The sequence below is a fragment of the Dipodomys spectabilis genome, unplaced genomic scaffold (assembly GCF_019054845.1).
Source record: "Dipodomys spectabilis isolate Male_0828 unplaced genomic scaffold, ASM1905484v1 ptg000234l, whole genome shotgun sequence".
NCBI classification, from domain to species: Eukaryota; Metazoa; Chordata; class Mammalia; order Rodentia; family Heteromyidae; genus Dipodomys; species Dipodomys spectabilis.
This window is the reverse complement of record NW_024870911.1, coordinates 12,323,981-12,349,044: the sequence shown is the minus strand read 5'-3', so window position 1 is coordinate 12,349,044 and position 25,064 is coordinate 12,323,981. Positions and strand designations below refer to the sequence as shown.

Sequence of the window (25,064 nt, the reverse complement as noted above, 5' to 3'; positions counted from 1 at the left end):
ACACAGTTTGAGGTTTGTTTGTTTTTTGAGATCAAGTCTCACTGTTATAGTCCAGGCTGGTTTCAATCTCATGATCCAGGAGCCGTGGTCTCCTAAATGCTGGGATTACAAGCATATGCCATTACCCAGGCTAGTCTCAGCTCTTGATACCTGCTACAAATTCACTTATTAGTGCTCTCAGATAAACTTCTAACCCCTCAATACTCCAGATTTCTCCTCTGCAAAAGAGAATAATCCTTAAAATACTGTCACTTCTAAAATTTCAGCATTCCATGAATGAATTCTCAGCTCCTAGCATATCTGGACTTTTCTTTTCATAGTTTTCTCACAACTTTCATAGTACTTAGGCCCATGCTATGTATAGTACATAATAGTCTATGAAAAGATAAATATATAATTACAGTAATACAGGTTGATATTTGTCCAGAGGACATATCCTTCCTCACAAGAAGGTGCACTGTGAACCATATTGTCATATGTTACCTTCCTCTGGGGACAACATTCAAATTATAATGAAGGCTGCAGCAGAGAAATCAGCACTGAGCACCTGTGACTATAGTTGCAGAGAGATTTATATTATTAAAGCAGGGCAGGAGTATAGCCATTCCTGTAACTGAATGTTCAGAAAGGTTTCAAGAGCATGTAAAGGGGAGCTGGTAGGTAAGAGAAGGAAGATAGCATAGGGACTTTTCTATAGACAGCCAATTCTTTTTGGCTCCTGTCTCATGTCAGATTTTACAAATAAACATGAAGGGTAAGAACCGAATTCCCAGACAGCAGGAAAACCCCCAAACTTTGTATCCACATGTTCTTTTTTTTTTTCGGGTCCAGTCGTGGGGCCTGAACTCTGGGCCTGGGCGCTGTCCCTCAGCTCTTCAGGTCAAGGCTAGCGCTCTACCACTTGAGCCACAGCACCACTTCCGGCTTTTTTTCTTTTTGCTTATGTGGTGCTGAGGAATCGAACCCAGGGCCTCAGGCATGCAAGGCAAGCGTTCTGCCACTGAGCCACCTTCCTAGCCCCAAGTATCCACATGTTCTTGAGTGAGTTCTTTTCTTTCCTTTAGCATTTTTTCCTCCCTTCTTTCTTCCCTCCCTTCCTCTTTCTTCCTCCCCCCTTCAACCCCCTTTCCCCCTTTCTTCTTTTTGTTTTTTTGTAGTTCTAGGTAGTGAGCCAGAGCCTGACACATGCTAGGCAAGCACTCTATCTTTGAACCACATCCTCAATTCCTGGTGTTTTGAGACAGGGTCTTATGTAGCCCAGGTGGCCTCAAAGGCACGTTACCTGCCTCTCTGCCTCCAAGTGCTGGGGTTATAAGCATAGACCACTAGGCCTGGCTAGTCCAGTTTTCTTTAAGAACTCCAATACAAAGCATCCATAGAGGAAACTAGAAATTGGTGTTAAGATTCATTCACTTAGCTGGGCGCTGGTGGCTCACACCTGTAATCCTGCTACTCAGGAGGCTGAGATCTGAGGATCACAGTTCAAAGACAGCCCGGGCAGGAGAGACCATGAGACTCCTATCTCTATTAAACCACCAGAAAACTGGAAGTGGCGCTGTAGCTCAAGTGGTAGAGCGCTCGCCTTGAGCTGAAGAGCTGAGGGACAGCGCCCAGGCCCAGAGTTCAAGCCCCATGGCCGACAAAAAAAAAAAAAGAATCATTCACTTGCCAGACACTGGTGGCTTATCCCTATCTATAATCCTGGCTACTCAGAAGGCTGAGATCTGAGGATTGTTGTTCAAAGCCAGCCTGGGCAGGAAAGTCCATGAAACTCTTATCTCCTATTAACCAGTAGAAAACCAGAAGTGGCACTGTGGCTCAAGTGGTAGAGCGCTTTCCTTGAGCTTAAGCATTTCAGGAACAGTGCCCAGGCCCAGAGTCCAAGCCCCATGACCGACAGAAAAAAGAAAAAAGAACCATTCACTGAGCTGAGATACAGATTTGCGGCAGAGAGCTTCCTTAGCATATGTGAGATTATGAATTGAACTCAGCCCTGTGAAACAAAACAAGGACCATTAATTTGACTGGAAAAACATGATATATTGAGGGAGAGGAGGATGCTGTAACCTGTTCAGATGTGCACCTGCATTTCTTAGTAACTGTCACCATGGTAACAAGGCAGTTAGACAGTGTAAGGGTACCTTTTAAGATAGTACATACAAAAGAGAGAAGTAGCTTATCATGTGCTGTCTCATCCCTTTATTTAATTGTGTTGATCCTACACCCTTACCTGATAGCCTCTTGCACTCTTCTTCCATAGCATCACATATGATACTGGAGCTCTATAGGTATTCAGACATATATACCATTGACTGAGTGAAATGAATGTTATTTCTGCTATGTCTGCCTCTTAAAACTACTAGATGAAAGAGGGGCTGGGAAGGTGCTCAAGTGGTAGAGAGCGCTTGCCTTGCATGCATGAGGTCCTGGGTTTGATTCCTCAGTACCACATAAGCAGAAGAAGCTGGAAGTGGCTCTGTGGCTCGAGTGGTAGAGTGCTAGCCTTGAGCTGAAGAGCTCAGGGACAGCGCCTAGGTCCAGAGTTCAGGCCCCACAACGGAAAACAAAACAAAACAAAAACCTACTAGGTGATAGAATCATTTAGGCAGAAATTTGACTTTTAAAAAAAGGGCTGGGAAGGCGGCTCAGTGGTGGAGTGCTTGCCTTGCATGCATGAGGCCCTGGGTTCGATTCCTCAGCACCACATAAGCAGAAAAAGCCAGAAGTGGTGCTGTGGCTCAAGTGGTAGAGTACTAGCCTTGAGCTGAAGAGCTGAGGGACAATGCCCAGGCCCAGAGTTCAGGCTCCACAACTGACATAAAAGTAAAACATAAATGACTTTAAAACAATGAACTAAAAAGTGCTTAGGCTGGGAAAGTAGCTCAGTGGTAGAGCACTTGCCTTGCATGCCTGAGGCCCTGTGTTCGATTCCTAAGCACCACATAAGCAAAAAGAAAAAAGCCAGAAGTGGCGCTGTGGCTCAAGTGGTAGAGAGCTAGCCTTGAGCTGAGGGACAGTGCCCAGACTCAGAGTTCAGGCCCCACAACTGGACCCCCCCCCCCCAAAAAAAAAGTGGTAGGCACTGATGACACAAGTCTATATCCCAGCTACTCTACTCGGGAGGCTGAAATCTGAAGATTACTGTATGAAGCCAGCCAAGGCCAACAAATCCGAGAAACTCTTATCTGCAATTAACCCGCAAAAAGCCAAAAGTAAAATGTTTCTCAAGTACTAGAGTACTAGCCTTGAGCAAAAAAAACAAGTGATGGCATTAACTTAACCAGTTTGGCTGCAGTTCTTGAAGTGTGTTTCTTGAAGTGTGCGATTTGAGTCATGAATTAAAACTCTGAGGATACTGCCACTAAGCCATGAAACAGAGAGGTTTACAAGCCACTGCTGCGATTTATATTAAATTAACACTAAGTTTCAGAAGCCTCCCTTGTTATACCAAGTTCTTATTTTCCCTAATGTATGCTTACATTTCAGTTGTTGACCATATAATTGTTCTGTATTTGTTACTTCCATATTTTATTTTGCGTTTGTATATGTGTGTGTGTGAATTTCACTTCTCATTGGTAATTGAGCCATACTTCCAGTATTTTATATGGGTAAATGGAAACAGAATTTTGAGGACTTTTCTGCCCATGCTGGTCTCTAACTTTGATCCTTAGACTTTTGATTATCTAGGATAACAGGTATGAGCCACTGGCACCCACCTTTACCTTTCTTTTTAAAAGCACTTAAATGTAGAAATACCTTCTTTATTTTAATAGTGAGCAGACAATATTTGCCACTTTTAAAATCTGTGCCTATTCATTTTTTGTGTTAGTACAAGGGCTTAAACTGAGGGTTTCTAACTCACACTCAGCTGTTTTGTTCATTGATGGCACTTTGCCCCTTGAGTCGCAGCACACTTCCAATCCCAAATTAGTTTCTAGAGGTGTGCCACAACCAAGCTAATAGATTAATATTCTAGTTAAGCTAAAGCCTGAAAACAGTTGCAAAAATTTGTTTTTGGAACTATATAGTGGTTGGTATATTCAGTCAAAAAAGACCAAATTTAGTCAATCTAGTGATTCAGTCACTTATGTTTCATTTCCATATTGCCATCCTCACTAGGACAAACGGGACTGGATGGGACTGGACTAGGCACTTGTAGAACAAAACTCAGAAGCTTCACCCTCCTCCTCTCAGGGTGGGGAGGATAAATCCTCGCAACCATGCTAAAGAATTTGACCTTATTCCTTGAAACTAGAATGCAACTTGAAAGTATAATATGTCTTACTTCCTGCGTTTTATTTTTGAACCGCTATGAGGCAGGAAGAAGGCACTTTGGATTCATCATGCACTGTTTTACTTATTCAACGTGAAAGTTGGGGAGCAAACCAGTAATAGACTTTATTTTGCCAAAAACATATTTAAGCCTCTAATTGTGAAAGTCTGAACACTTAGTTATGGTTAAAGTGTTCAAGGCACCTATCGGGATTTTTCGTCACTGTGTATATCACAGTGCTCACATAAGGGCTCAGTGAACATTTGTTGAAGGGGTGAATGAATGAATGAATGAATGAGAAGCTCTTCACAGTCTGGCATTTGCCTACTTTTCCAGTTGTGGCTCCTACTGCCTTTTGTCCAAAGCATATACAATCTATACTCTGACAGAATGACCTAAGTTTTCTAGAATTCTCTCCTGCTTTTCCACTTCTGTGCCTTTGCTGTGGCTACCTCGAGATTCTTTTCACATGCCAGGCTTTGAATGTGTTACTCCAATGTTACTTCTATTATGAAAATGTATCTGATTTTCTGAATATGTTGTAAGCCACAAGTCTCATGAAACTTTGAATCTCCTTGTAGTTTGTCATCAGCCACCTTATGTTGTTATAATTAGTTATTTTGTGACTTATTCCCCTGGCTACACCCATAAGCTTCTTGAAACAGACACTGAGTCTTACTGATCTTTATAGTTTGTAACACATAGTATGCTAATTAGCCATTGAAATAATTACAGCATTCTTGTTTTGCCAGTGCTGAGCCCCAGCAAATACACTCATTTTTATCATCTTTCTTAAAATCTTAGGTGTTGTTCTCATATGTAGTCATTACTTAAACTCCAGAAATGCGTTAGAAACAAACTTACCAACTTTTTCTTTCCAATTCTGCAGAAGATTATCACACACATTAGGACTCTCCTTTTGAACTTTAAATAATTGTGGGTTTCTTCTGATAATATTAAAATTACTAAAATTCCTGTCTTTGGAGTGTGTGTGTGTGTGTGTGTGTGTGTGTGTGTGTGTGTGTGTGTGTGTGTGTGTGTGTGTGTGTGTGTGTGTGTGTGTCCTGTCTTTGGAGGGAGGGTGTGTGTGTGTGTGTGTGTGTGTGTGTGTGTGTGTGTGTGTGTGTGTGTGTGTGTGTGTTGGTCCAGGGGCTTGAACTTTGGCCTGGGCACTATCCTGAGCTTTTTCTGCTCATAAGTAGTTCTTTACCACTTGAGCCACAGGTCCACTTTTGGCTTTTTGATGGTTAATTGGAGATAAGAATCTCACAGACTTTCCTGGCTGGACTGGCTTCACACTGAGATCATCAGATCTCAGTCTCCTCGGAAGCTAGGGTTATATGTGTGAGCCACTGGCTCCCAGTCCTCCCATTCTTTTGAATTAGCTGTCACCACCTAGGTAGCACAAAAACTTGAGTCTGGAAGTAAGTATTGAGACATTTGCATTATGATAGCAAAACAACAACAACAAAACCCTCCATCTGCTTTATTTTCAAAAGTATCTTGCCCTCTTTCGTAATATCTCATTGGAAGATTTTAAAGGTTTAGGGCAAAAGACATAAAAGACATGGACAAAATCATTCTTAGAAAAATGTAGGCTTCTCCTTACTATGACCACTCCTAAAAGCATTCCCAAAATAAATGCTCCTCCAGTCATGCCATTGCCATATTTTATTTATCTTGCTTTTCTTCATCCTTGTAGCTGAGATTCTGTAATTCTCTCCCTGTCTCTCTCATTTTTCCCTTCTTCTCACTCAGTTCATATCCCTCTCCTCATTCTTTTATTCAAATTTATATACCTTAGGATTTAGTCATACAATACTTTTCTTACTTTTTTAGGTAATTTCTTAGTCTTATCCTAATTGATTTTTTTAAGACATCTGTTTCTCACTATGCATCTAATAATGCATAACCCTGCTTCATGGACCTCTTAATCTAATGGAGGAAGTGTTCAGCAAATAGTAGCATAAATGATTATATAATAATGAAGTATATAAAATGGTAAAATCAGAGATGGTTTCACTGAGAAAGTGACATTTGAGTTTTTGAGTTAGTGCAAGTGGAAATAAATGTGGTAAATTTGGGGGTGATTGAGGCAGGCAAGAGGACCAGACCATGTGCCGTGTTTGGCATGCATAGAAGTGTGGCATGTTCAAGAGAGAGAAGTCCAAAGTGCTAGGGAAACTTGAAAGACTTAAAAGTGTCTTGAATAAAGTGAAGTAAGTAGAAACCGCAATATATGTGGTGGTACCTGTCAAGTATTTCAAACTACTTCTAAGAGAAGCACTACTGAAAAGTTTCAGATAAAAAAGTATAAGTGGGTGCCAATGGCTAGCTACTTAGGAGCCTGAGATCTGAGGGTCACAGTTTGAAGAAGTCAACCTAGGCAGGAAAGTCCTAAAATATTCCATGTAACTAGCAAAAAACCAGAAGTAGAGCTATGGTTTAAGTGGTAGAGTGCCACTTTGAGGGGGGAAAAAAAAGCTAAGGGACAATGCTCAGACTGTGTGTTCAAACCTCAGTATCAGCATAAGGAAACAAGAAAGGAAGGAAATGAGGAAAGGAGGGAAAAGGGGGAAGGGAAAGGCTCTCAAACTTTCAGACAACTTGTAAGTATTATCCTTATACTCTATGCCTATGCCAGAGACAGATGGTACATTTCCCCCTTTTTCTTCTCTGGCTCTTATGACAAGTTGCCCCAGTTGGAACTTGATAAATATGAAATAATGCTAATAATAGTCCTCCTCTGAAGGAATGGGGATTTGAGGTTGCCAGGATACTAACATTAGTTTTGCTCCAACAATCTCAGCGTATTTCAGTTTGTGTGCCACTTTAGTTCTTGGATCAGATCCAGTTGACACACCCCAGTTATGGACACACCCACCCCCATGCATTTGTTTAGAGCCACTGCATATATTTTCTAGAAAACTCTTTCTCAGCCTGCTTAAAAATTATTACTCCATGCCATCTTTTCCCTTTTGTTTCCACTGAATCATCTGAAGTCATATTGGCAACTGGATTCGGTCTTGAGACTTTTGGCACTGAGGAGTCATTTTGTTGTGTTGCAATCCCTGACCCACAGCATCAGCCAAATTCTTTCATCTGGTTATAAAGCTGCTAAAGTATTCCAACTTTTCTCAATAAATGTGATTATGTGAGAAGTTTTGTTTCTAAAATGACTTTGTATGCTTTCAGGAATAAATGGAACATAAGTACAATGAAATTTTAGCAAAAGGAGTTTTTTTCACACAGATTTATATAAATACATATGAAAGACACAAGACAGAAAAATGACTTGATTTTGAAGGTTTATAGATTCTTAAGGCTTGAGGACTACAGCTGATATAACACCACAAATATAGGAGACAAATGGAAAATTAGACAAGCGAGGTTAAATCAAATTAGGAAACTTCCATGTAACAAAGGAAATGATCCACAAAATGAAAAGACATGAAATGAGAGGACACTGTTGCAAATCGTATTATCTGATAATAGATTAATATTCAAAACATGTAAGGACTGCACTCGATTCAAAAGCAAAAAGAAAACGATTTAAACTGGGCAAAGGCTCTGATCATATAAAGTAATATTTATTTAAAATATTGTAGGGAATTTTTTTATTTAAAAATTTGTAGGAAATGGAGTTGTATTCCTTTGTTGTTGTTTTCTGTTTTCTGTTTGTCTTACTTGGTTATCTGTTTGGGGGAGGGTAAGGAGGCGTAGAAATGGAGGGAGACAAAGGGTGAACAAATACAGCAGTGGTACTCACTAGACACTAGACACTGTTGAAAATGAACCATACAACTTGCGGGTGAGGACGTGAGCAAGGGAAGGGCTGACACTGTCCAAAAAGAAATGTGTTCATTACTTATGTAACTGTAACCTCTCTGTACATCACCTTTATAATAACAATAAAAAATTTAAAAATGGGCAAATGGACAAGCACCAGTCATTCATGTCTTTAATCCCACTCACCTGGCTGAGATCTGAGGATCACAATTTGAAGTCAGCCCGGGCAAAAAGGTCTGAGAGACTGTTACCTTCAGTTAACACCCATAAGCCAGAAGAGAAGCTGTGGCTCAAGTGATGAGGCACTAGCCTTGAGCAAAATAAAAAAGCCCCAGGGACAGCACCCACACCCTAAGTTCAAGCCCCAGGACCAGCACCAGAAAGGGAGGGTAGGGAAACAAAAGACCTGAAGAGATACATTTCCAAAGAAAGCACACAAATATGTGAACAACTGTTACATCCAAAGACAGCTAACATCCCTAATCATCGGGGAAACATAAATCACAGTGTGCCATCACTTCACACTGCCAGGATGGCCATTATCAAAATGACATAAAATAATGAGTGTGACCAGATAATAAAAATTGGAACCTCTGTGCACTGTTGGTAGGAATGTAAAATGATGCAGCCATTATAGAAAACAGTATAGAGCTTAAAAAAATGAGAAACTGAGCTCCCATATAATTCAGCAATACCACTTCTGGGTATGCACCCAAAATAATTTAAAACAAGATTTCAGGACTTTGAATTTGTGTGTTAATTACAGCCTTACTCATAATAGTAAAAAGAGAAACAACCTGAATATTAACAAGGGATAAAGAAAATGATGATGAATAAGCAGCCTTAAAAAATACATGAAGTGGGGCTGGGAAGTTGGCTCAGTGATAGAGTGCTTGCCTTGCATGGGTTCTATTCCTCAGCACCACATTAGCAGAAAAAAACTGAAAGTGGTGCTGTGGCTCAAGTGGTAGAGTGCTAGCCTTGAGCTGAAGAGCTGAAGGACAGTGCCCAGAGTTCAGGCCCCATGACCGACAAAAACAAAAACAAAAAAATATTAAGTTGCCAGGCGCCAGTGGCTCACACCTGTAATCCTAGCTACTCAGGAGGCTGAAATCTGAGCATTGCAACCAGCCCGGACAGAAAAGTCCATGAGACTTAACTCCAATTAACCACCAGAAAACGAAGTGGGGCTGTGGCTCAAGTTGTGGAGCACTCACCCTGAGCTGAAGAGCTGAGAGACAGCGCCCTGGCCCAGAGTTCAAGTCCCATGAAAAAAAAGAAAGAAAAACACAAAACGTAAAGTCTTATACTACAGCTTGGATTTTGAGCACATTATATACCAAGTAAAATAAATTAGTCAGAAAAAGACAAATATTGCATGTTCCCACATGTATAAGGGACCAAAAGTAATCAATTTTATGGAAGCACAAAATAGAATGGGCTGCCAGGGGCTTCTCCGTGAATAAAGAGTTCCAATAATGCCAAATAAAAAGTTCTAAAGATGTGCTATATGAAAAGTGCATATATTTAACAAGGTACATACAGCTAAAAATTTTTGTTCATAGTTTCCTTTTTAAAAGATGAATTTGTGTATATTTGAAGTATACTGCATAATGACATACATAACAAAAGAGTTGCTATAGTGAGTTAACATATTCAATATCACTTCAACAAATCAGTGTTCAATTATGCCATAATTGGGTCTTTCTCTTCTTAATCCACTTATGCCCTCTGGTGGTTATAGTTGCCCATGGAAATAAAATACTCACAAATGCTTTCCAAATCATTTGTAGAAGACAAGGTAAGTTCTCTGTAGAAACAATGTTATACGAAATGGCAAGAATTCCAGGACAGCCTGGGAAAACTCAACATTTACAATGATCACATAGGGCCTCATACGTGTTAGACAAGTGCCCTACCACTGAGCTATACTCCTAGTTCAAGCAGGTCTGTTTTTACATAGAATGTATATGAAGCTCTGTAAACACTGAATCTAAAAATCATCTTAGAAAAATCAGTAAAAATATAAGAGATAATCTGTGAGATCATTATAAAATTAAGTATTATAGAACCAGTTAACAATAAAAACTGTTAAGTCATCTCAACAAGCTTTAGTTAACACTACATACAGAGAAAGGCAAGTCTGGCCAGGGAGCTCTTTTTTGGGGGGGGAGGGGTTCTGGTCATGGGGCCTGAACTCTGGGCCTGGGCACTGTCCCTCAGCTCTTCAGCTCAAGGCTAGCGCTCTACCACTTGAGCCACAGCGCCACTTCCGGCTTTTTTTTCTTTTTGCTTATGTGGTGCTGAGGAATCGAATCCAGGGCCTCGTGCATGCAAGGCAAGCGCTCTACCACTGAGCCACCCTCCCAGCCCTGCCAGGGAGCTCTTTGAGGTAGATTTTTTTCCCCTTAAATCATAGTTCTCAATGATACCAAATTAAGCATTTGCTGGGTTCATTCACAGCCATAGGATAGAATGGAGATATTTTTTTTAAAGGGTTGTAGGAGAGGTATAACCACTCATAGACAATGTCTGCTCAGATTGACCCAAAAATGCCTAAGGCAGGATACATTTAATTTTATCAAAGAAAGGCTAGCCTTCTTTCCCTGTGATAGACAAGGAACTGACATTCTGGTGCAGTTATGCATGAGTTGTCATGTTCATTCTTCCATGAATACTTGGTCACTAGGACTTGTACAGGTAGAAAAGAGTTCTCCTATTCCTTAGTGTCCCTCTGGTGGCCTCTGTAGTTTATACTTCCCACAACCACCTCTCTTTGGCTGTTGCAGTTAATGGCTTCACACCATTAACCAATATGACACCAACAAAACACCAGAACTTATCTTTCTATGGGCTTAATTTCACTGTGTAGATTTTCATGTCTTTAAAAACTTCTCTTCAGGAGGAACACTAGTTTTTAGCATGTACTGTACAATGGATTTACGATTTTTTACTGGTATCTATACATACACACACACTCTGTCTCTGTCTCTCCCCCCCTTCTCTTCTCTCTCATCTCCCCTCTCTTTCATCTCTCTTTTAAACTGAGGACTACCATACATCTATCCAGGCACTGGTTATTTTTTAGATAGGCTTTTGCTTCCTGCCTGGGTACACACCTGGACTGCCATCTGCCAATTTATACTTTCCCTCACAGCTGGGATGATAGGTGTGTGCCACTATGCCTAGTTTCTTCCATTGAGATAGTCAGAATTTTCTGCCCTAGCTGGACCCATAATCCTCCGAATCTCAGTCACCCAAATAGCTAGGATTACAGATCACTGATACCCAGCTTTTTCTTTCTTTTTATATTACTGGGGATTGAACCAGCTCCCCATCAATGATAGGCAAGGCCTCTTATCACTGAGCCACCTCCCCAGCCTAGACTGGTTTTTGTGTTGTTTTGAATCAGATTTTTTAAAAAAATACACACAATAAAAACTTTTAATACCTCTTCAAGAGTTACTAATATGACACTCAAACCTTTGTCTATAGATCTCATGGATACCTAGATGCTGAATAAATCCAAAAAATGTGTCTTAGGCTGGGGATATAGCTCAGTGGAAAAGCAATTGTCTAGCATGTGTTAAGCCCAGGTTTGATCCCCAGTACCACAAAAAATTAAAATAAACATAATATTAACAATAATAACTTACAAACCAAGTGATAAGAAGGGTAAATGAATTAAGAGGAGAAAAGGGAGGGAGACTGCGGTCAAGAATTCAATGTATATCCTAAAAATTAAGAAAAGTGAAGGAAGGAGTGGGAGACGAATGTTGACAGGGGTGACATTTATCAAGATGCATTGTATTCATAAACTGCTTTGTTAAATGGCAACTCCTTTATACAACTACTTAAATAAAAAAAAAAAAACCAAGTGATAAACTGTTTTGTCCTCATCTCAACAATTCAGTTAACCAAAAACTCCTTTAAAGAAGTTTCTTGTAAATATTGACTTCCACTTAGCATGTTTATGCCCTTAGTAATCTTTTACCATTGTTCCTGTTCAACCAATTTCAGAACTTCATGAAAAAGCTGAGTGGTCGGCTGGGCAATAGGATAACACAATGGGAGCCTCTTTTCCAAGGCTGGCATGTGAATGAAGTACCTGCAAATTATTTTTTTAAAAAAAGAAACAACAACAACAAAGAAACAAAACAGTTTAAAGAGTAAGAATTTTCAAATTGGTCCCATCAATACATTCACACTTTCTGGCACAGGATTATGGTGTGGGAATCTCAACCATACACCTCAGTCAGCATTTTCATCTTTCTCCTCCATTAAAAAAAAAGTGACCTAGAAACTCTTTGATACCTGGTGCCTTTCAGCTTCCTGAAGCACTTTACTTGAGCAAAGGAAGTGAATTTCATTAATAATGTATTAGCCACTCAAAGCATTACTGAGGAAGCCAGGACTGTCCTCAGCACAGCAAGTTCTGAGGCTCCTACTTCCTGGTTTTTCTAGCAATACAAATAGGGAGCTGATAACAAGGAACAAGGAAAGAGGAAAGGGTGGTGTTTATGCCCATGGCCTCCATAAAATTATAGGAAATGCCCAGGAAGCGATGGAACTAAGTCTTCAGCCAATTCAATGGATGCCATAAAAGAGTGGTTCTCAGTCCTCCATGCTGGAAAACTTTTTTTTTTTAATGTCACTGCTGGAGCTAGGATGTGGCTTAGTGGTAAAGTCCTTGCTAGCATGCATGAAGCCCTAGGTTTGATTCCTCAGTACCACCTACACAGAAAAAGCCAGAAGTGGTGCTGTGGCTCAAATGGTAGAGTGCTAGCCTTGAGTCACAGAAGCTCAGGGACAGTTCAAGCCCCAGGACTGGCAAAAAAATAAGTCACTGCCAAGGACCTGACCCAAACAAAAATAGAAATTTTATATGTGAGGCCAGTATTGTGTGTGTGCATATGCACACATGCACATGCACACACACACACACATGTAAGCATGCATGTACGTGCTCCTAGAACTGAAACTTGGGGCCTAGGGCACCATCCCTGAGCTTTTGCTCAAGGCCAGTGCTCTACATTTGAGCCTCAGCTCCACTTTCAGCTTTCTGGTGGTTAATTACAGTCTCACCAACTTTTCACACTGGCCTGGCTTTGAACCACAGATTTTAGCCTCCTCAGTAGCTAGGATACAGGTATGAGCCACTGGCATCTGGTTTGAGGCCAGAATTTTTAATAGTTACTGAAATATTCAAATGCAAAGTAAGTTGAAAATCACTTCAAACCTAAGCTGGGGGCTAGTAGTTCATGCCTAATAATCCTAGGACACTGACACCACTTTTGCCAGTTGTCCTGATTTTTATATGTTGATAAATATGTGTGTGTGTATGTGTGTATGTATTTTATTTTATTTTATTTTTATTTTTTTTTGCCAGTCCTGGGGCTTGAACTCAGGGGCTGGGCATTGTCCCTGAACTTCTAGTGCTCAAGGCTAGCACTCTACCATTTGAGCCACAGTGCCACAACACCACTTGCAGCTTTTTCTGTTTATGTACTGAGGAATCGAACCCAGGGCTTCATGCATGCAAGGCAAGCACTCTACCACTAAGCCACATTCCCAGCGCTTGATAACCATATTTTAAAAATGAGTTGTGTCATATATGCTACACCATGGATAAACCTTAAAACCATTCTAAGTAAAAGGCACCAGAAGGGCTGGGAGTATGGCTTAGTGGTAGAGTACTTATCCAGCATGCATCAAGCCCTGCGTTCAATTCCTCAGTACCACATAAACAGAAAAAGCTGGCAGTGGTGCTGTGGCTCAAGCAAGAGAAACTCAGGGACAGTGCCCAGGCCTTGAGTTCAAGCCTCATGACTGGCAAAAAAAAGAAAAAAGGCACCAGACACAAAAAGGCCATTTTTTGGGTGCTATCATTTAGACAAAGTCCATAAAGACAAGTAAGTAGATTAGTGGTTGCTAGGAGTTGAATGAGGGAAGACTGAGATGTACTTAATCAGTACTAAGTTTTTGTTAGGCTAATGGAAATGTTCTGCAATTCAGTAATAATGATGGTTACAAACACTGTGAAAATTATTAAAAGCCACTGAATTATACACTATAAAATGGTGAATTTCATGCTATGTGAGGTTTTCCTTACCATAAAGGGAAAAAGATGAGGAGGGAGGCAAGGGAAAGGTTGGGAACTGAGGTCTTGGGACCAGCCTAGAGCCAGACAAATCCCTTTTACAGTAGACAGAATGGACATCCATATGGAGCAAAAACCAAGCCTACAAATAGGGCTGAACTTTATTTAAAGGCCAATATAAGGCCATAGTGTAAGCCTCCACATCCCTTATGTCTCCCTCCAAGCTAGTGATAAAACTGTGCTGGCTGCATCATTTTCATCTGAAGGTAGACACAACATGGGTTTCTCCTTCAGTACTAATGCAGGATGTGCTGCTAAGTGCCCTTGACTTTGCCAACCTTTAAATAGAAGTGCCACCCTGAGGTGCAGGAGAAAAGGCTGGCTGATGAAACCAGCCTCCCTTACTTTTGTCACAGAAAGAAGGGAAAATGAAGTGAGAGAGACAGAAGTATTCATTAATTGTTCCTCCTTCATGAAGTTTTTTCGAATAATAAGTAAATTTACAGTCCTTAATTTTGATCCGCACATGAAACTTGTTACCCTTAATTAGAGCAGATTAAAAAATAGTACAACTTCTGTGGGCTGCAGGATTCAAGAAAAGACAATGAGTAAGAAATAGATCTTCCAAGTCTCACTAGTGATTTCTGACCTGAAAATATCCATTAAGGGACAATGATTCTTAGAATTCTCTCCTATCCTATCTTACCTCTGATCAAAAGGTTGTTCAAAACAAATATAGAAATTATCATCACCACCTAATCTTCTGATTGTTGGACTATAGTGCAAATTGGCATGAAAATCAGAAATGAGTGATTTTATGGCAGATGAGATGCAGACATTTCTCTTACCTGAATTCTTCACTGTAGTCGTTCCTGATATACTCAGCGAGAGGCTTGCTGTACTTCAAGCAGCTCTTGAGTATGTAAAATTGCTGGTACAACAGAACTGCCTGGCAGGGACTCAGCAGCTGAAACGAAGCTGAAAGCCCCTTCACCACTCGTTTCATAATACTGGCCACAAAAGTAATCTAGAAGAGGGAAATGTGGTTATATGTAGGCTGCATGTCACCCACAAATGCTCCAAGTTCAGCTGGAGCCTCATTTGCAAATCTAGGTTGAACCCCTCACAACCTGCACATCTACATATTTGTACTATTTCTCAGTGAAATGGTGCTCAAATACCAGATTACAGACCAACTGGGGATTTAATGCTGTAACTTCTCTAGCATCTTGTTTTAACCAGCAAAGACGATCAGAGCTGACTGCCTTGTTTGTGCATTCAGTGATCGCTACTACAGTTGCTTTGCTTGCAAATTTCTATCTGCTAGTCTCCTTTTGCCCACTATTTAGAACTGAGTTAATGTGGAAGCCCTCAATAGAGTCAGAGATCCTTTGTCTTTTGCTACCTTTTATCCTAACATGCTTCATGATGACAGACTGACCTCATCTCAAATCAATTTCTTTAGGGAATCAACTCTAGAGGTTGATAAAGGCGTTTTCTTATGGCATATGCAACCCTTAGAACCCCAAAATGTCAGCCCTGTTTAGATCATAGGGTCTATAGCCACTGTGAAGAGTATGCGCTTGCATATATGTGCTTCCATTGCTCACTGTCAGTGGAATGACGATAGTCCTGCAGGTAAATCTGAGAATGATCGATTTCTGGGCACTGATGAACTAGCATGCACTCAACCTTTATGTAAAGTAGTTAGCTATTCTACTGACAAAGTACACTCTCTGGCCCCAGCCAGCCTTGTTTACATACGTCACAGATATCTGACAAGGAAATCTAGATTCTGCAGGGTAGATTCAACATGACTCTGGAAATGTAGCTGAAAGTTGTGAACTCATGAACAATAGGGACATGGTCAAAAGACCTCATCAAAATGAAAATGTAGTGTGGATAACCATTCTTTGAAGCCATTTCCAATTAAACATGTGATTAGGAATAAATAAAAAGAAATTCAGTTTGGAGAGGTGGGAAGAGATTAAGGGATAAAGCTTTTATTAGAATTCAGCATGTATTTTGTTCAACATTTATTTTTATTTTTTATTTTTTTTGGGGGGGTCCGGTCATGGGGCCTGAACTCTGGGTCTGGGCATTGTCCCTCAGCTCTTCAGCTCAAGGCTAGCACTCTACCACTTGAGCCACAGCGCCACTTCTGGCTTTTTTTTTTTCTGCTTATGTGGTGCTGAGGAATCAAACCCAGGGCCTCAAGCATGCAAGGCAAGCGCTCTACTACTGAGCCACCTTCCCAGCCCTTGTTCAACATTTATTATGCATCATTCCTACCCTAATGGCACTTGTAATCTGTTCAGAGAGAAAGACACTGTATCAGTCATGATGAACTGGATTATGTAGCAAACCTCTCAAAACTACCAACACTTTACATAGACTAGCATAGAACTATTACTGGATCTCAGTGTATGTTCTCATGGGTCAGTATGGGTCCTGTTTGTTGTACTTAGTGCTGAAAGCTGGTGGAACACTGTCAGTCACCATGCCAAAAAGAAAGGGGAATGCACCAAAGCATGCGCTGAGTCTTACAGCTTCTTCAGTATAATGGGCCCTTCCTAGCCTGGTGCTGGTGGCTCACACCTGTAATCCTAGCTACTCAGGAGATTGAGATCTGAGGATCATGGTTCAAAGCCAGCTTGGGCAGGAAAGTCCATGAGACTTCAATAAATCACTCAGAAAACTGAAGTGGCGTTGTGGCTCAAGTGGTAGAGAGCTAGCCTAGAGCTGAAGAGCTGAGGGACAGTGCCCAGGCCCAGAGTTCAAGCCCTATGACCAACAACAACAACAAAAACAGGGGTGGGGAGGGGCTCTTCCTTATAAATGGATTATTAGTTCATTGTTTATATGGATACCCACTGGAGCAGATTCATTATTGAGGGAAAGTTTGTTATGAAAGTAAGTTCACTTCTCACCTCATGTATTCTCTTGCCTGTCCACATTCATTCATGGGATGACATGTCAAGAAGTTCCGTAGTAGATGTGGCCCACAAACAAAAAACTGCTATTCTTACAAGTGGCCCAGTCTATAATACTCTGTTACGGCAATATAAAATAGGCTAAGACTGAGATAGAGGCATTGGTAAAGATTCTATGACAGAATTGGTAGTGGGAAAATGTCCACAGTTATTATATGGCTGAATGAGTAAGGAACAGACTTAAAGGCCTTTTTAAGGGGTTTAGTCTTTATTTAAATGGAAAAATTTGTAATCCTAGCTACACGGGAAGCCAAGATCTGAGGATCCCGGTTTAAAGCCAGGCCAGGCAGAAAAGTTCCTAAGATTCTTACTTCAAATTAACCATCAAAAAGCTGGAGATGGAGCCGGGCACCAGTGGCTAACACCTGTAATCCTAGCTACTCAGGAGTCTGAGATCTGAGGATAGTGGTTCAAAGCCAGCCTACTCAAGAAAGTCCCTGAAACTCTTGTCTGCAATAGACCAATAAAAAACAGGAAGTGGCTCAAGTGGTAGAGCGCTCACCTTGAGCTGAAGAGCTCAGGAACAGCACCCAGGCCAAGTTCATGCCCCACAACTGACAAAAAAGAGCTGGAGGTGGATGTCTGGCTCAAGTGGTAGATCCTTGAGTGAAAAAGTTCTGAGTTCAAGCTCAAGCACCGACACAAAAATAATAAGAAAAGCTGGCTGAGAGACTTAAAGCAGAGGATGATCATCAGATTTCTTTTTCTTTTTTTTTTCTCCTGTTGGTCCTGGAGCTTGAAGTCAGATCCTTGGCACTATCCCTGTGCTTTATTGATCAAGGCTAGTGCTCTACCACTTTGAGCCACAGCTCCACTTCCAGTTTTCAGGTGGTTAATTGGAGATAAGAGTTTCATCCTCAGATCGCAGCCTCCTGAGTAGCTAGGATTACAGGTGTGAGCCGTCAGCACCTGGCTAGATTTCTATTTTAAATAGCTCTTTCTGGCTGTGATCTGGTAAACATAATGTCAAGCAACAAGAAGATGATAGTTTGGGCCAGGGTGGTGGTTGCCAGGACAGAGTGCACAGTTGATTCCAAGTATTATGCTCATACGCTGTTTAAAGTAACTATTAGTGTCTTTACTTAATTATATAGTAAATCATGTAAGATTTTTGTATTCTACTTGTAACCTTAGTTTTTTATAAAACCAAATCATATTTAAGGTATTTCAGTACCTTAAATATTTCTGGTTTCAAATAATCAAATACTAGGATTATCAAATTGATATTTTGTTTCTGTTTCATAAACTTGACCACATCATAGAGAAAATGTGGGTTTTATTAAGCACAAGAACATCTGCTTAGTCTTGAGTGGTAGTGTTTTTTTTCTCCTTTTAATTCTAGGTACTTACTATGGTAGGACAACTTTGTAGAAAGGACATCATCCAGCTAATAGCAAACTTTGTTGATCCCAATCCAAGATTTCCCTAAAAACTCAAGGAAATAAAATATACTTATTAAGTCTAATTTTTATCTAAAAGGATACCTATTCTCAAATGTTTATCCTGATTAATCAAATTGTTAAAGTCAGGATTTGTTAAATGAGCTAGATAGGTATTTAAGAGCAAAGGCAGTATTATTTAAAGGTGTGTGGTAATCATAGCACTCAGAAGGTTGAAGTATAAGGATCAAGAGTTTAGCCAATGTGGACTATGTAACAAGACCTGGTCTCATATTTTTAAAGAAGTAGGCAGGCACCAGTGGGTCATGCCTGTAATTCAAGCATTCAGAAGGCTGAGATCTGGGGATTATGGTTAAACGCCAGCCGAGGCAGGAAAGTCCATAAGAGTTTTATCTCAATTAATCACCAGAAAGGCCAGAAGTGGAGCTGTGTCTCAAATGTTAGAGCACTAGCCTTGAGCACAAAAGCTCAGGGACAGTACCAAGGCCCTGAGTTCAAGCCCCAGGACCTGCACACACACAAAAAAAAAGTAGTAGTGTTTAAATCAACCCATTTTGGAGACTTTATTTTTGGTTGTGGGAGTTGTCCTTGAGCTCTTTCACTCAATGATAGCACTCTTACCATTTTGAACCACAGCTCCACTTCTGGTTTTCTGGTAGTTAATTGAAGATAAGACTTTCCCTGCTCGGGCTGGTTTTGAATCTTGATCCTTAAATCTCAGCCTCCTGAGTAGCTAGGATTAAAGGCATGAGCTAACAGTACCCAGGAAGGCGACCCTCTTTGATAGGAGCTTTTTTTTTGTATGTTGTTAATCATTATATATGGGGGATATGTACATATAATCACATAAGATTTGTAATAAGAATGTGTACTATACCTGCTGAAAGACAAGAAGTATCTCGTATAAAAGTGCTGTAGCTGTATCAGTGTATTCCAGGATAAGCTTCTGTAACTAGAATTTTCAAGAGTAATCAATACAACAGAACAGGCTGAGCCAGAAAACAGTCATTGCTTCTGGTTTCATTTAATACCTCTGAAAGATTTTTTTTTTTGGTTCCAGTCTTGGAGCTTAAACTGGGGGCCTGGGCACTGTCCTTGACTAGCACTCTTACCACTTGAGCCACAGTGCCACTTTTGGCTTTTTCTGTGTAGGTGGTACTGAGAAACTGAACCCAGAGCTTCATGCATGCTAGGTAAGCACTGTACCACTAAGCCACCTTCCCAGCCCTCTAAAAGATTTTTAAGTAAAACTGTAATTAATATGATACATTTTTGTTTTATATTTAAGAAATTGGTTCTCAGACAGACTACAGAACTATGACATAATGCAAAAACTAGGTCAAGAAAAGAAGTCATAATGGTCCATAGAATATTAGCACATAAAATTTATATATAACTTGGCCGGGCACTGGTGGCTCACGCCTGTAATCCGAGCTACTCAGGATGCTCAGATCTGAGGATCGAGGTTCAAAGCCAGCCTGGGCAGGAAAGTCCGTGAGACCCTTATCTCCAATAAACCACTTGAAAACCAGAAGTGGCGCTGTGGCTCAAGCGGTAGAGCACTCGCCTTGAGCTGAAGAGCTGAGGGATTGTGCCCAAGCCCAGAGTTCAAGGCCCACGACCGACCAAAAAAAAAAAATAGATCGATCGATCTATCTATCTATCTATCTATCTATCTATCTATCTATCTATCTATCTATCTATCTATCTATCTATCTATCTATCTATCTATCTATATATCTTTGCTAAATCATTGAGATCCAGAACTGTGGTTTCTTCTGTAGCATGAGTAAATACAGGTCTTAGAAACATCTGACTGAGGCTGGGAATGTGGTTTAGTGGTAGAGTGCTTGCCTAGCACATAAGAAGCCTTGGGTTCAATTCCTCATTACCACATAAACAGAAAAAGCCAGAAGTAGCATTGTGGCTTAAGTAGTAGAGTGCTAGTCTTGAGCAAAAGAAGATCAGAGACAGTGCCCCAGCCCTGAGTTGAAGCCCAAGGACTGACAAAAATAAAAAATAAAAAGGAACATCTGATGGCTCTCAAGGACTCCAGAGAATTGGAGAGGCTGTCTTGTGGCCCATAATCCACTCTGAGCATGAGAATTGTCGGTGGGGAAGAGCCTTAGTTTGAAATCTGCCTCTCTGTTAGGCCTTGGACTCAAAATGTATCTTCTTTATGGCCACACTAACTTTCTATTTGCAATAGATCAGACAATCTGAATGAAACTGAGACTGGTGTATTCTGTCCAATAGATATTTTCAGATGGAAATACCATTGGTAAATCAAATTTAAAAACCCAAATCCAAGCTTAGTATTTCTCCTTTTGAACCTATCTTCTTGTAATTCCTGACTCAAGCCAGGATCTAAATGTTATCATCTAAACTAGTGAAGCAGAGATAGTATCTGTTTTGTTTTCTACTTACATTACCTGCCTAGCAGTTTGATAGTCAGTCAGTATTTTCTAAATAAGAATATGAGAGTTTTCTAAAACATAATTTTAATTGTATGTTCAAGAACTATCGAATCATGTTTCATCCTGGATTGACTTGTCTTAAAATAAGCTCATGATTTATTCTGTAAGAAATCACACATCTAGACAGTTTGATATTTCTCATGTTTTACTACAACCCTAAAAGAATTGCTTGTACTGTTCACATAAGTAGAGAGATGGTAAATTAAATCCCAGGTTAATCCTAAAATCTCTAAAACAATACTGGTACTTTTTGCCAGTTGGAACCTTAATATTGAATTAATGTATATCAATTTTGTATATAGTCTCACAGAAACAGATCTATATAATTTATAAAGAACACTATTTCCTTCAGTATATATGACTTCAAACATAAAATGGGTATAGTAATATTTACAGAATAGTTTTGTGAGTTCTTAGGTTAATAAAATGTTTACACTTCGATTTGTTCCATGTTCTTTATCATTATGAGCTACATTATAAATTGTATTTAGTCTCTCAAAATTCTCATCTCACCTCAGCATCAAAAGACATTTCAACTAAAGTTGCATCAGCCACCAACTGGATGTCAAACACAGGACAAGATTTTGGAATCTGAGGCTTACTAATTAAAATGACCAAGAGATTAAAGAGCATTCCCCTGAAAAAGAAATTTAAAAACCATTAATGAGTAAGGTTTTGAAAAGCACACACTTCTTGACTGATTTTTGAGCCTTTGAACAGACAGCTAAATGAAAAATTGATCATTTTTTAAAAGTAGGAAATTTAAATGAAAATGCAATTTCTGATAATTTTTTACTCAGAACAAATATATTTCCACTAGTTCACATAATTCAGAAAGCTCAATATGTCTGGATTTAAGTGAAAATTGGTGATTTCAATAGTAGCAATATTTTCAAAAGGACTTTTTAGGGACTACTTACAGATTATTAATTATTTATGGTTTTATAGATTAATTCCAAGCAAAATTTACAAGTAAAATAGGATCTAGGCTTAAAGTAAGTAGAGGAAATACTTGGTTAAACTAAGTTCATTGGGAGTGCCAGTGTATAACCCAACTAGAAGGAAATTGGAGAGACTAGAAAAGATGGGAAGAGATTGAAAATAGAGGTGAAAAATCACTTAACAGGGCACTAAACAGTGTTAGAAGAGTAATAGAACAAAGAGAAAAATCAAAAGGGTTAAGAAGCTAAAATGTAAACAGGATGGGAAGGGCTGGGAAGGTGGCTCAGTGGTAGAGCGCTTGCCTTGAATGCTTGAGGCCCTGGGTTAGATTCCTCAGCACCACATACACAAAAAAAGCCAGAAGTGGTGCTGTGGCTCAAGTGGTAGAATGCTAGCCTTGAGCTGAATTGCTGAGGGACAGTGCCCAGGCCCAGAGTTCAGGCCCCACGACCGACCAAAAACAAAAACAAACAAAAACCAGGATGAGAAGCTAAAACTTTTAAGAGAAAACTTTTCTGTAGATCATATTCCAATAAATGCATTTATGTTATTAAAAAAACACTTTACACAGTGATTTCCCTACATCTTACACGTGTTCGTTTATGGCACATATATTTATCTTAATTTAAAGATTTTAATGTAAAGATATACATAAACTGAAAGCAAAGAGACAGAAAAGAAACTCCATGGAAAAAGTAAATAAATAGATATTTTATAATTTAAAAGACTAAGGGAAAGACAGAGAAGGGAAAGGAAAGATGACAGGAGGGGCTGGGAAGGTAGCTCAGTGGTAGAGTGCTTGCCTTGCATTCATGAGGCCCTGGGTTCAATTCCTCAGCACCACATAAGCAGAAAAAAGCCAGAAGTGGCTCTATGGCTCAAGTGGTAGGGCACTAGCTTTGAGCTGAAGAGCTCAGGGACAGTGCCCAGGCCCAGAGTTCAGGCCCCATGACCAACCGAAAATAAAGAAAGAAAGAAAGATGACAGGAAAGGAGAAAGGAAAGGGAAGAGAAGGAAATAGGAAAAAAGATAAACAAAAAATGAAAGTGAAGCAGCTATTTAACTCAAGACATTATCAAATAGCTTTGAGGCAGAGGAGTTGTAAAATAATTTAAGATGGAGCTTTATATAAAAATTCTCTTGTTAAGTAATACTTGAGGCTTCCTACTCTTTGCAATCATTTAAAACATTGTTATAATCAGAAGCTTATAGCAAGGCACATTTCTAATAACAATACAATTTCCCTTAATTTTTCTAACTCAGAAAGCAAGTATAATTCTTCAATATGGAAAAATAATAAAAACTACATTGTTACATTTCTTGAAGAGAAAAACATGTAGGATATTTACTTATGTTTCAGTTGACCTATTTAAAATGACGAGTCTTACTTTTAGAATGTTCTTTAAAAATCACCAGAAAACTTTCCTGAATAAAACATTTCTGGATATTAAGTTTAAATTGGCATTCCATTCACTGTTATATTTAATCACAGTCCTTTATTTTCAGTAACAGTCCTTTTAAAGCCAAGAGAAGGAACACTCAAATTTTCGCCACTTACGGTGACAACATATAAAATGAACCCCAACAATACTGACAATACTGAAATATGATACATTTCAAGAATACAGAACCATGGATTGATCTAGTAAGATCTCCACTTATGAAAACAAAGAGGAAACTGCTAAAATGAATAACTACTTTTTATTTGTTCCAATGGAATTTAATTTGAAATCTACTCCTTCTGCCAACTCACCTAATTTAAAATCCACTAGGCCAATAATTTTAGTCAAAATGATTCTTTCATCCTGAAAATAGAGACTTATATAATTGATATAGCAGGCTTAAAAATGGTCCCAACAGGGCTTGGAATGTGGCTTAGTGGTAGAGTGCTTGCCTAGCATGCATGAAGCCCTGGGTTTGATTCCTCAGTACTACATAAACAGAAAAAGCTGGCAGTGGTGCTGTGGCTCACTCAAGTGTAGAGTGCTAGCCTTGAGCACAGAGAGGCTCAGGGACAGTGCTCAGGCCCTGAGTTCAAGCCCCAGGACTGGCAAAAACAAAATAATACTTTTATTCTTCAGATTGATATGATTTCTAATGCATGAATTTAAAGTGGCATAATGCAGACTTTGAAGAGCAAACTTGGAGTCTTGTGTTCCCACCTCCCAGGTATGCATATGCTACATAATCCTTACTCTAAGTATGGGTAGGACCTGGGAATGCGTTCAGCTATCACTTACATTAGATGCAAAAAGTGAAGGGGCTTTGCAAATACAATTAAGATCCTTCATTAGTTAACTAACCAAAAGGAGAATATTCTGGGAGGGACAGTAGGTTATATACTATATAAGTGTATGTGTGTGTGCATGCACACATGTGTATATGTATGTGTATACATATATACCATATAGTAGGTTTGTAATAGGCCATGCCATCTAGGTTTATGTAAGTACACCCTTGTCATTAAGTAGCACATAACCATATAAAATAAATGTGGCTACTATAACTCCTGCCTTTGAAAGGTGAATATGGGCATATCCTAGAAATTTGTAGTAGAGACTCCCTGGTTTTGGGGGGTTTTTTGTTTTGTTTTGTTTTTTTGTCCGTTGTGGGGCCTGGGCACTGTCCCTCAGCTCTTCAGCTGTCGACCAGTGCTCTACCATTTGAGCCTCTGACCCACTTCCAGCTTTTTCTGCTTATGTGGTGCTGAGGAATCGAACCCAGGGCCTCATGCATGCAAGGCAAGCACTCTACCACTGAACCACCTTCCCAGCCCCGACTCCCTGGTTTTTAATGTATGATGGATCACTTTGTCTTTTTTCAAGCTCACTAAACTAGAACAAAAGATAAAATTATACCAAGAAAATTTCTGTACCTGTAAAGATCCAGAGGGACAGAGCACTTGGCCATGCGCCAGAGAATGTACTCATTACAGATAGGCAGATAGGTTAGAGACAAGAGCGTAACTTCCAGGACAGTTTAGCAGAGGAGTTGGAGAGTTAAGAGTGTTAGAGACACTCAACAAGAGTGATGAATACAACCAGGTGCCAGTGGCTTACCCTTGTAATCCTGTCTATTCAGGAAGCTGAG

The 25,064-nt window shown here is 39.8% G+C and overlaps 1 protein-coding gene across 1 annotated transcript in view; it reads right to left on the bottom strand.

The window, feature by feature from the left end:
- Window positions 1-11,953: 11,953 nt before the first annotated feature.
- The window catches only part of CUNH12orf56 (chromosome unknown C12orf56 homolog), a 45,550-nt gene continuing 32,439 nt past the window's right edge, over window positions 11,954-25,064 (bottom strand). Inside the window, exons 9-13 of the mRNA XM_042699056.1 lie at window positions 21,546-21,669; window positions 19,433-19,507; window positions 18,506-18,580; window positions 15,011-15,189; window positions 11,954-12,170 (exon numbers count right to left, since the gene is read on the bottom strand). Coding sequence (XP_042554990.1) covers window positions 12,053-12,170; window positions 15,011-15,189; window positions 18,506-18,580; window positions 19,433-19,507; window positions 21,546-21,669 — 571 coding nt within the window. The 3' untranslated portion in view covers window positions 11,954-12,052. The remainder of the gene's footprint in view (window positions 12,171-15,010; window positions 15,190-18,505; window positions 18,581-19,432; window positions 19,508-21,545; window positions 21,670-25,064) is intronic.